The sequence below is a fragment of the Emys orbicularis genome, chromosome 3 (genome assembly GCF_028017835.1).
Source record: "Emys orbicularis isolate rEmyOrb1 chromosome 3, rEmyOrb1.hap1, whole genome shotgun sequence".
NCBI lineage: Eukaryota > Metazoa > Chordata > Testudines > Emydidae > Emys > Emys orbicularis.
The window spans coordinates 204,530,950-204,543,769 of NC_088685.1; the positions used below are offsets into that span (position 1 = coordinate 204,530,950).

Sequence of the window (12,820 nt, forward strand, 5' to 3'; positions counted from 1 at the left end):
AGGAAGGGATCTATAGAGCACATTTTATGTTTGAAAAATAGTAAAGCCCGTTTATTGAACGTTTCTGTTTGCTCTGTAGTCACTGCTTAAGAACCATGGAAGCGTCAGTGATATCAAGTGTTGTGGGAGATGTCATTCTCATGTTGTTCTCTAAAGTTCAACACAGTGTGACTTCATCAAAGGATAGTAACTGGAAAATAAGATGTTTCCTCTCAGCAATCAGCACCCAAAAGTCTTATTACAATTAATATATTTTTGCCTTCTTCTTCAATGTAGATAACAAGTAGATTGGCAGTTTGCAACATGGACTGGGATAGGCTGAAGGCTAAAGACCTACTGGCTTTGCTTAATTCTTTCATACCCAAAGGGGGTGTTATATTTTCTGTAAAGGTAAGAACTATTTGAAAATAAAGATAAAAGCGTATTTTGATTCCAGCAAGTTGCTTTTCTTCCCCATTCCTCCTGCTGACTTCCTTTCCCCTCCCTCTATTCAATTGATTTGTATTGGTCCTTTATAAAATATATGTAGGCTATTGCTCCACACTCTCCCTTCCATTGATGGGTGTTCGTGTGGGGATGATAAACTGACACAGCTTAATCTGTGTATGTGACATTGGTCTCAGTCCTGTTCCCATTAAATTTAATGGCAACACTTCCACTGATGCTAAAAGGAGTAGAATCAAGTCCTATGTGCAAAAGCAGCATAAAGTTTAAATGCTTAATTTCCCTTAGTTCATACAGTAGATTCTCTAAAATTCTATCCTGTGTTATAGGTGAGGCTGGTAGCACCATCTAAAATCTTGGCTGCCCAATGCTTCCCGTTATAAGACCCTGTTTTCAGTTACAGTACTTGTAACTTTGCCAAACTTAATCCATTTGAGTTGAAATTTTTTATGCTGGGTGTCTGCCTCAGGCTGACCTTTTTTGGAAAATTTCAGCCAAAATGGTTTGGCCATTTCTGAGAATGAGGCTAGGCAAAAATATGTTTTGCCCTTGTTAAAAAGAACCAAGTGTAGGTTCTGTGGGGGCGGGGAATGTGATTGTATAATTAGACAATCCCAATGCATATACACAGGCAACCTTAATTTTGGCATTTCCTAACTTTAGAGTGCTTGACTTTGCAACCTTTTAATGTAGTTTTGTATGTAATATACAGAAACAGAGCTGTATTGTCACTAAATGAGTAATTTATACTACAAAAACTGTGTGTGTGTGTGTGTGTGTGTATGTATGTATGTATATATATATATATATATATATATATAATGTTATACCAATAGAATAAAAACCAGCAGGATCTTATTAAGAGGGATAAGGCAAAGATGCCACATTTATTGTAAATATAATAATACTATAAAAGTTAACAGTAAACAACGTTGTTTGGCTACTTATTCCTATTACTACTTATTTCTTATACACACACATTATACCTAATACCTATACACACACACACACACACACACATCCATCAGATGTTCTGCAGCTGCTGCATAGTTACCAGTCCTGCTTGAGTTTGCAGCTTGAGTTTGCAGCTTGGGTTCATAGCTTGTGGCGGCTAACTGGCCAGGAAAGCCGGGCACAAGGACGAGCTGGGTCTCTGTTGGGAATGCACCGATGCCCTTCCATGTTGGCAGCAGAATGTTACCCTTCTCCCAAAGTTTTCCATCTCACCCATCCTTTTTGTAGGCTTTAGTTTGAATCCAGAGTCTATAGGTCTTGCTGTGTCATGCTGCCTCTGGGTTTGGTGATTGATCACCCGTCAATTGCAGACATGACTTTCAGCCTGGGACCGGGCTTTGATCTTCCTTCTATTGTACCTTTTCTTTTTAGGGTGGATTCTTCTTACTTTGTTAGGGCTCTTGTCTGCATCTTCAGCCGTTGGTGTTTGAACTCTGTTTAATCAGGACAGGCTGGGGCTGGAGGTTGATTCCATCATTCATACATACCTCATTCACACATTTAAACTAAACTAATAAGATTACACCAGGGTTTGCAAAAATGAAGGTTGCAGCAAGCCCTTACAAAATGGAGTAAGCATTTTAAAATGGGGTTTGAATTACAATATGGCAAATAGTGAACAGAAGTTACAATATAGACAAGTATAGTAAATGGTGAACAGAAGTTACACTACTGAAACAGTGCAAGTCTCAGTGATTTAAGCAGGAATTGGATTGATAGTGAAACTCACAAAGGCAGCTGACTGAACAGCTATGGCTCTTAACAAGCATCTTAACTGTTATTTAGCCAGTTATTGGGGTAACCGGTTTTATGAATGAATATTGTTTTATTCATAAAACTTTACTTATGAAGTTACATTAATAAAGTAAACAATTAAAAACAATTTCCTTCATCAGTCCTACATATATATAAAAAAATGCACTGTAGCTCTAACTTCGCATTTTAAGTAAGTTACAAACCTAGTTCACCTGAAAATGCACAGCCAGGGTGGACGTGCAAATTTTTCTCCCGATTCTAGTTATAGATTTCTTATGAGGGAAATAGTATTTCAGCAACATCACCAGTATTTATAACTAACCCAGTAACTCTGTTCAGGCTTTTTACGGTGAAATAGTGTATTGTTTTCTGATACATAGGAATAGTGTCTCTGGCACTCAAGCTACTGCTAAAAATAAATGTTCTTTGTCCCAAACTTTCAATTACAATTGAATTGATTCCATTTTTTCAAAACACAATTACTCATGTAACATTGCATTGACTAGTCATTGCGTGAAGGTATTTTTTCATAACCATGAAATCTATTAAGTTACCCTGGACCTGAAGATTGATGTTACAAAGATGTGTGAGTGAAATAGCTACAGTGTTTAAAGATTGCTTTCATCTGAGCATTTACTACATAAAATCCATTACATGAATTCCTCTTGGGGAGTATTTCTCTACATACAAGAGTAGAAATATATATAATAAGAGGTTGGGTTTAGAGTGCTGAAAGTTAGGTGGTCTGAGCAGCTTTGGTCTTCTGTATTTTGTTTGGTTTTGTGATAGCGTAAGGGTTGTTTGTGCTCTTTGTTCAAGGGTTTTTACACTCTCCCTACCAAATGCATTTGTTTGCTACCAAAAGAATTGGCAAAGTTCTACTATTCTTTACATAATAAATTGAATGAGATAAATTAACTGGGCACTTGATGCTCTCTCATATAAACGTCCCATAATCTAAGCACTCTTCTGTCTGTCTTTGTTCCTACTGAGTACTGTAAATGATGGATTATAGAGAAGTATCTTTCTAATTTTTTTTTAGCTTGATTACTTTGTATTCTGTTCCACTGCTTCTATTGTTTAGTCAGTTTCCCCTTTTTTGTATGAGTCTTTAACACATTGGAAAAAAAAAAAAGAGTGTAAAACAAATATGACTCGAATCCTACAACCTGAGCTGCATAGTTAGACCCCTGAACCTGAGTGGAGTCCAATCAATTTCTGTGTAAGGTTCTGTGGAAGAGTATAAAGTTTTGCCTGAATGGATCAGCTCTCAGGATCAGGGCCTTAGACAGTATAACTGCAAAAAGTGGCAGGGAAATTGAGCTCAAGTATAGTAATTAAAGTGTTTCATTGTTTGTTTTTCTTTTTTGGCAATTGATTCCAAATTGATTGTGTCACTTTAATTATTTCAGCGCTGAACATTAATTCTATAATCGCAAGTTAATATTGTTTTTATGTATTTGTACATCAATTTAATTTGAACACATTTATACGGTTGCTTACCTTTTTTTCCTACATGTAGTCATATTGAAGTCACTGAAACTACTTGTATGCTTAATTTTTAAGCACATGTGTAAGTATTTTCAGGATTGGATCTTTTTATGTTGTTTTCTCACTGGGGGGAAAAAAAAGTGATGCTCAGAACTCCTGGCTTGATAGATTTTTTTTCTTTTGGATGCTGTACACTGCACCTGTGCAATTGGCTTATAACCTTTGTTTGTTTGGTATATTTGTAGATTTATCCTTCAGAGTTTGGAAAGCAGAGATTGAAAGAGGAGGAGCTGCAAGGACCTGTAGAACTATTAAGTCTTCCAGAGGATGCCACAGAGAAAGATTGGTATTAAGTACCCTTTTTTAATGCTTCTCCACCTTTCTAGTTTTTCAAATGGTGTTTTTAATTGAATCTGACTCATATTCACATCATATAATTGAATAAATTTGTTGCGACATAAAACTTAAGGTCCCAGTTGTGTAAATTGTTCCATGCAGGCCATGGGAATACACGTGGGTGCAGGGGTTCATGTTTTTTCATACATTGTGCATGTCTATATCTGTAGATAGAGATTAATTTATGCAAATAGCTCATTTAGAGTAAAGACACTGGAAAATGTAGTGGGACTGTGTGAGTTACTTTTCACCACTAGATGGTGATATCCCATACTGAAGAGTAAAATCATAATGACTGAGTTACAGAAATGGGATACAATTAAATTGAAAATGCAGAAAGTGCACTTATTTATGAACTGGAGAATTTTCCCAGATTAGCAACTTTAAACTCATATTTAATGCTCTTAGGAGTTGTCACAATGGTAAACAGAAGAGAAAATTGGAGTAGTTAATGCACAGCATACTTCTCTAAAACTTGATTCTCAAGCAAGCACAAGGAAAGACTTTTTTGCTGCCAAAATTTGTACCTACGTTATCAAGAAGAGGCTTAGTCCTATCACATGTTAACTAATCAGCACTGAGGAAAATGTTTCTTCAATACAATATCCTGAGTTTGGCTCCAGTCTTGGAATGGCATCCATGCAGTTAAACCATTATGCATACCTGTCCAGAGTCCCATAGAAGTTGGTGGGACTCTATGTAGCATAAGATCTGATCTTTTTGCAAAGTCAGGCCCATGTGTTGGTAATATATGGTTTTAAGAAGTTAAGTTTGCAAAGTATTTCTGAAGTTGCAACTTTGTTTCATTGTTTTAACAAAAGTTATTTGGATGTTGTCTTCTCTTTTGTAGGATTTATAGGGAAAAACTAAGGGATTATCAGTTCAAACGACTGAAATACTTCTATGCAGTGGTAGAATGTGATTCTCCTGAAACAGCCAATAAAATTTATGAGGAGTGTGATGGACTGGAATTTGAAAGTAGCTGTTCTTTTGTAGATCTCAGGTACAGCAAATGGTGGTTTTTTGGTTTTTTTTTTTTTTTTTAACAAAAATTTAAAGGTAGTTTTAAATTAGAAGAATAATTTAGTTTACTTCCATCAAACTTTTAGCAAAACTGTATAGTACCTTGGAAATAAAACATGCATTTTGGTTATATCTGGCTTTGTCAGAAAAAGCAAAAATCCCACCCTAAAGAGACTGTTTTCAAAAGGGGTTCAAGATACAAATATTACTACATCTGCTTTTTCAGTCATCTTTTACAGTCAAGTAAAGCAGTAGGACACTAATAGAAAAACACACTGCTACTGTTGTATGTTTGCTTCCTTCACCTGAGGCACGAGGTTAACTTGTTCCTTTATTACAGTTGTTTCAATTAATAGCAAATGTATAGCTGCTATTGTCTTCAGGCTGTGCATCTTTGTGCTCAGGCTTTATGATTCAAAGTCAGAAAGCTTGATCACGTCAAACCTCGTATTTTAAGAAGGCAGGAAGCTAAACTACAGTCCTGCTTTGTCACCAGACTATTCCTTTGTTTGCACAGAAAAGCATTCTGATGTGACATTGTCAATAAAAATTATCTCTGTTAGATCCCAGTTTTGTTGAGGGCTTAAAATTGTATGTGACGGGAAAAAGCTAAGGTGTATTACCTCATAGACACTGGGTGTTGTATTTCAAAGGAAATGACTTAGACATCTACTTTTGTGTTCCTGTTAATGAAACTTTCACATCCTAGAAAGATCTTGTCTTACAGCAGAGGAACCTGTTTGAGAATCCCCAAAGCCTTTTTCTTTCTCTTCTGCTTAACTTATTAAATTAGAAAAGTAGATGTTTTTGGAAGTGCACTGGGAAGCTTTCATCGTCAGGCAGTTGCATTTCAAGGGACATAATCAACTTGAACCCTACTCAGTTTTTTAAAATTAGGTTAAATAGTTTCAGGCACTAAAAATACACATGAGGTCCCACAGTTAATAGTTGTGACTTTACGATCATATTTTCTATTTTTAAACAATGTTTCTCATTGACCTACACAACATGGGAAACAACAAAATTGTCTTTACACCAAGTTCAGTCAAATGCACGAAGTTGGCTAACTGAAAGGGGAAAAATATTCTCTAGATATAAGCATCTTGTAAAAATGGTACTTAAACAATTTTCAGACCGCTATTTGATTTTTAAGATGATGTCCCTTTAGAATTTCACAGCTTCATATTGACTTCCACTTGTCTTCAAAATTGCTTTATTTTTCTTCCCTAATTTGTGACAATATTGAAAATAATCAGAACTGTTCTAGTAGATCTATCCTGAAAGAGCAGATAGTGCTTAGAAAAGTGAGGTTAGTTTTTATAAAGGTGTTTTCCTCTCATCTCAAAAATGCTGTGGTCAGAATATGAGAATTAAGAAGCAAAGTTGAGAGATTCTGTCTCCTTAAACATTATGTTGCACATATTCTGTGTCTTGATCTTCCAGGAAACACATAAATACGTCCAGTGATTATATTTAGGGTTATTTTAATAATCCCACTCATACTCGATATTTTTAACTTGTACACTTCCATTTTTTAATCAGTGTTGTTTCCACATGTAGCTACTACTGGCCAAAAAAAAAAAAAAAATGCATCCTAGGGTCTCTAATCTATCCTGTTTTAACGATTTATAGTTTACTTACAAATCATACCTGTTGGAAGCATTCCATGCCTACACTGGCCATATTAAAAATATTAAAAATTCTAAGTAATCAATTTAATTCTTTTCAAAAATTAATTTCTTACCTTTTCCACAATATTTTATAAAATACAGAGGATGTGGAAATTGAATGTACAGTGCAAATTGCAAATATTAACTTGTGTGCTATGTTTTTTATCCTTTCCCTGTATGTTGCTCTCTTTGGGCTTATCCACTTCTTATCCTAGCAAATTCTTCTGTATTAATGTGCAAGGATTTAATTAGAGAGAAGCTGAGCCTATAACTGTTTGTTCTTTTGAAACATCACAATATGTGTTTGAATAACAAGACATCTTCTTTGCCTTTAAGATTTATTCCAGATGATGTTACATTTGATGATGAGCCAAAGGACATAGCCTCAGAAGTGGATGGAGCTGCATATAAACCAAAGTACTTCACATCTGCTGCTATGGGAACATCAAAGGTATCTTAACAGTGTTTCTGTAACCCTTCGTAATTTGTTGAGCTTTGTTTTTCTTGGTTTATATAAGATATGTAAATAATGCATTGGAGGCACTGGTGATAGTGGAGAAAGGATCCCTGCATATACTCATGATTGTAGAGATGTAGACATCAAATAGATATTGTATGTGTATGTTACAGAGGTCTAGATTATGACTATAGTTAAGACTGAGTTTCACACTTTAAACAGATTCAGCCTCATTGTTATAAATGAAGAGTAGTGTTTATCATCCTTAAATTTACCCCACTTTCAGTTTGAATACAGAATGAAATTTGATTATTTAAAAGAAAATGTTAATTGGACTGACCTGGGTATTTTAAGAAATGTAGCACCACTTCTTGCCTGTTTTATCACAAATGATCTTATTAATGCAATAGCAGACTCTTCAGACTTTCCAGATAGGTAAAACTCATTGAAATTTTGGGCATATAGGGAACACTAGAAGAAACTAAATACTATGCATAGGGTACATTAGACGAAAATATGTTGTAATTAAATTATTAATTATTGTTTATAGCTACTTGATTTTATGGAGATGCTTGGTAGCAGCTCCTTAGTTAAGATTTAAATGGTTCTTAAATGCATAAAATCCTGTTCCCTAAAAGTCAGTGGCCTTTTGAAATGAAATTTCAGTGATACCCTTTGATTTTTTTTCTTTGTTGTTTTTGTTTGTTTTTCTCTTGTTAAACTTGTAATAGGAAGTATTACAAACTGCACTTTGGGCAAAAACTTAAGCTTTACCTTTTACATTTTATGTTTTTTTCTAAAGGTAGATATTACATGGGATGAGACAGATCATGAAAGAATAACTTCGCTACACAGAAATTTTAAAAAAGATGAACTTCTTGACATGGATTTCCAAGCTTATTTGGCCTCATCTAGTGAAGAGGAGGAAGAGCAACAAGGTACTTATAATTCTTATGCAGTGTTTGCTTAAGTTATGAGCAAAACAATTCAAGAGCATACACTTTGTAGGTTAGTAATAAACTCCAGATATTTTTAAAAACTATTTTACTGATTTAAACTTTCTTCCTTGAATATGATTTTTGAGGGACAGTATTTTGTCCATAGTAAAGGTTGCAATAGTCAGGAGCCATTATGGAGAGAGTGTATTCCCTTCAAAATTAAAGGTGACTATTAAAGGGCCAAAAATGGAGTTGTACCCTTTTTTGTTTGTGGTATGTAAGAAGTCCTGAAAGTTTTTTGTTTTTTTACATTCAGCTCTGTTCTACATTGGGAACTTCTGTGGTGACTGGAGAGCTAGTGAAATGGTGACAAAACTAGAGCAAAGGGAATGGAAGCTGTACATTTGAGAGGGGAAATATTTTTAGGTGTACTATTCAAACTTTTTTTGGGGAGGGGGGGAACTGCCTGGTTAAGGTCAAAGACTAGTGAGCATTGGTATAAAGGAAGCCTTTGTTTAAATATTCCATATCCTTAGTCCTTCAATTAGGGGGTGGTGTGTCAGCTCATAGTAAACATATGGAGATATCAAGAGGTCCTCCAGCAAATCAGGGAAGATGAGACTTTTGACATTCCTATTAATAAGGAAACACACACAAAGACACAAGCCACCCTTTAAGTTGTTTGTAGGTCATGTTTAAGGATACAGTCATGAGCTATTATAAAGGCATATTTTGACACCTCCCACCCTATAGCTTTGGCTTACAAAATTGGTTTGGCCCCACAATTGCCATTTACACTGAAGGCTAAGGAGAATTTTTCTCTAATGTTTGAGGAGAATTAGTCAAACTGCTTTTAGTTATAGGTCTTAAAAATGTAGTCTTGAAATTTTGTTTCTACCTAACATTTCATTCAATACCACGAGCTTAAAAGCAGCTTTTCCTTTCTACACAATTAACTGTTTCTATACAGTTAAAACTCCTCTAACTCATGTATGAACTGTAATTGAAGAAGCTATTCTACCAATTGTACTTTTGTTACACAATTGTTTATTGAAATGTATTGGCTATACTTTTGTAAGAAGTCTTCCACCCACTAGCTGGTTAAATTTCAGAAAGAGCAGAAGATTCCTATACTGTATTGTAAAAGATGTTTTCTCTGAAGTCCAGTGATAGAATATTGTGGTGATGAAGCTAAAGGATGAGGGTTCTAGTCTCAGGTTTTTTATGGTTTACCTCTGTGGTTCCCAGGCCAACTAGCTGCAGTTTTTGTCCTTTTTTGTGACTCCCCATTAGGGGTATATACACACTCCACCCTGACCCCACAACCCTAATCCTGGCTGATGTGGAGGGGAGGCCCTGGGCTGGACCAAATCTGGGGGTGTGGTGTTGCAACCAGGCATGCGGGGTCACAGCGTCACTCAAGTTTGGCTCAGCTGTCCCCGACCCCCCCTCCTATGATGATGGGGCAGCCAGGTGAAAGCTGAGCAGTGCTATGACCTCTTGCACCAGGTCTCAGTGCCCTGAGTGGGGAGCCAGGCCCAGCACCCTGGGACAGGAGCCACCGCTGCAGGCTGAATATATCGTGGGCTTGCTCTTCTCCCTCCCAGGCCTCCCCTCCACAGCAGGCTGGGAGAGGTGTATGTTTGCCTAGGTGGGTTAATCTGGTCCTGGACTTGACAATCCATCTAGAACCTTCCCAGGACCAAATGGTTTAGGAGTTGCTCAGTAGCAGCTTTCTTTCTAATATTGGTAGTTTTAACTTAGAAGTGTTTAAATTCATGCCCTTTAAAAGTTTGCACTGGAAAAGTATTTTTTGTGATTACTTTCAGAACAGTTTAGGATTTCTTTGGCAAGCTTGAAATCCATTTTTTTAAAACGTCCATAACTTGGAGATGATTAAATTTTTTAAAAGATATTCAGATATCAAACTTTTTTTCATTTGTGGGATTTAAAAAAAAAGTTTGATTGTAAACTTGAAACAGTATATAGTTACATTGACTAGAGCATAGGATAGCAATGTGAAGACAACTACAAAAATCTGCTTATCATTTGGTACAGTAACTTGTGCTTTAAAGTCTGTATGGCCCAATTTGTGCTTTATAAAGTCTGTGCAAGGCAAGAAGATGCTGAGGAAAAGCTCCACAAGGTAGTGCAAGATAAGGAAGACTAGAAATTTGGGATTTCAAGTTCTAAAGCTCTGTAGCTCGTGGGGTGGTGAGAATCGTGCAAAGCTTGTGAACTCCACAGATTAATAATATATGTCTAGGGAACCAGGTGTCTTGCGGAGTTCGAACTTCTGGGTTTCAATCAGAGATGCAGGAGGGGAAGCTAGGGACCCTGTCTAATTCCTAGAACGTCTACTGGCCTTGCATTCTTTAAATAAGGAAATTAATAGACAGACGTTATTTAAATCAAGATTGCTATTGTGTATTTATAATAAGGAACTTTGCAGTTAATCTTTCAAAACAAGCAATTCCCTTCTGCAAGACTGAGCATTTGCAAGTAGGGAAATGGACAGTTCAGTATATAGATGCATATTCAAACATACACATTCAAACATACACAGATGACATCTCTCAAATAAATATTAATGTATAAAATATTGTGTATTCATGAAACAACCTTCTCTTCCCCTGAAAAACTGTCTAATATCCATTTAACAGGCATATTGTAACAACTTGCGTATTATAGTAACTATAATACTGGTATTACACTCTACAGACTTGCAGTCTGCTTCTCTTCTCTATGATGAACAGTTTAATTATTAGCCTGGTTTGAATGGGGTTCTTCCCCCCCCCCCCCTCCCCCCATCTCCAGCCTCTGAGTATAGTGAATTGAATGAAGGTAGATGTGTGGTCTGTGTTTGGAAAGTGAGGTCTTTATCTTGGAGTAGGAATATGACTAGGGTGGTTAGCAGGGCAGATTGTTTTTGGTTTTTTTGGCTTTGGAATAGTGGATGGGTGGGAGAAAGGTGTTTGTCTCCTGATCACAGCTGTGTGATTAACTTGAGGAGGGTGGATTCTCTGGTCCTTATATAGAGGATAAGAGGGAAGATGTGGGGATTTCTGGCTAATAGGTGGTGAAGTAGAGCTACATGCTTTGGATGAGTAGTGATTTAAAAGTTTGTAGTCCATACTTCATTTATATCTATAGCACATGTAAGAGGGTTTCTGGTAGCATGGTGGGAATCAGTGTGCAGATCTAAAGTTGTTTTTTGGAATCACATTTTTGGATAGAAAAAATAGTTTTCCCTGAATACGGAGGGGTCCACATATATTTTCCTTAATGAGACTTTTTATATTTTAAGTACACTAAATCATAACTAAGTATGACCCCAAGCTATTCAAATTTGTAACTTTAATTCTTTTTAGTGTCAGTTATCTTCCCATAAAGTTTGAATCACCAGCAAAGAATTTTATTGCCGCAGTTATTGTTAGGCAGGAAAAATCTTTACCAAGATCTGGGGCAAAATCAGTACTTGGTCCTGCTAGTGAAGGCAGGGGGCTGGACTCGATGACCTTTCAAGGTCCCTTCCAGTTCTAGGAGATGGGATATCTCCATTAAAAATAAATAAATAAATAAATAAAAAAATCTGTACTATTTCTAGTCCGTCTGATTATGAGATTATTTCTCTCAAGTGTGCAGTGAATTCACTAGCCTCGTTGCAGTCTATGTTCAATCCTCACTAAAGGAAAAGCGATGTTATTGTTACTGTTTTTTCTGATATTTTTAAAAAGGAGCTGGATGTACAGTGTCTTTCAGTTCTTTCAGGAACCTAGCCTTCTAAAACTGTACAATTGTGGATGTACTTGCCCTCTTCAAAACCTTTTAGAGAGTATTATCTTGTATTACCAGCTCAATTGAACATTAAGGGGTATTTTTAATATATTTTCAAAGTTAATGAAATGGAAGTGCTGTGATTATATATTTTGGGTTTTTGTTACTAGGCACTCCTGCATGTTAGTGACATAATGTAGTGATACTGTCTTTCAATCAGTTTTCAGTTCTCTCAGCTTTCTTTGGGGTGCAAGGAGAATGCAATGTAACTTTAGTAAATCCTCTGGTATATATTAGTCAACATGTTGTCATTTATAGATTCCTAAATTCCCTAATTTGCTCTCCCTCCATATGAACTTTATGTAACCTTATCACCACTGTCATAAAGTAAATTGGAAGGAATGTAAAATGTCTTGAAGCTTTGGTCAGTTCTTTCAAATAGTTTTAAAAACTGATCTGGGACACTTGCACTGTATTAAAGGAAGCTAATAATCAGAGATGAGTTACAGGAACATACAGGAGAGATCTTTCCATCTTGTTTCAAGGAATTGCTCCAGGTCTTTTACTCAGAGCCTAGGGAATTCATCTGGCAGCAACCCCTGCTTGGCAATATCTTGCCAAGAATAATGCCCATTTAGTCCTCATTTTATTTACGAATGAATTTTTAAAACACATTGCTAAGACCTCTTTCTTTTCTTTGTCTATAGAAACTTTACTCAGGTGTCTCAGAGCAGTAGGGGAAGGGCAAGTTAGTTATTTAACAAATAGTCTAATTTTTCTTGAAAGATTCCAGGTGTGCAGTGAGAGGTAGTGCATATGGTGGGGGTGATGGTGGAAATGGACCTTCACAGTGA

General features: G+C 36.2%; 1 protein-coding gene across 1 annotated transcript in view; it reads left to right on the top strand.

Annotated features, from left to right (window-relative positions):
* The window catches only part of ESF1 (ESF1 nucleolar pre-rRNA processing protein homolog), a 64,502-nt gene that overhangs the window by 9,016 nt on the left and 42,666 nt on the right, over window positions 1–12,820 (top strand). The window contains exons 5-9 of the mRNA XM_065401071.1: window positions 277–390; window positions 3,951–4,051; window positions 4,952–5,104; window positions 7,131–7,245; window positions 8,054–8,189. Coding sequence (XP_065257143.1) covers window positions 277–390; window positions 3,951–4,051; window positions 4,952–5,104; window positions 7,131–7,245; window positions 8,054–8,189 — 619 coding nt within the window. The remainder of the gene's footprint in view (window positions 1–276; window positions 391–3,950; window positions 4,052–4,951; window positions 5,105–7,130; window positions 7,246–8,053; window positions 8,190–12,820) is intronic.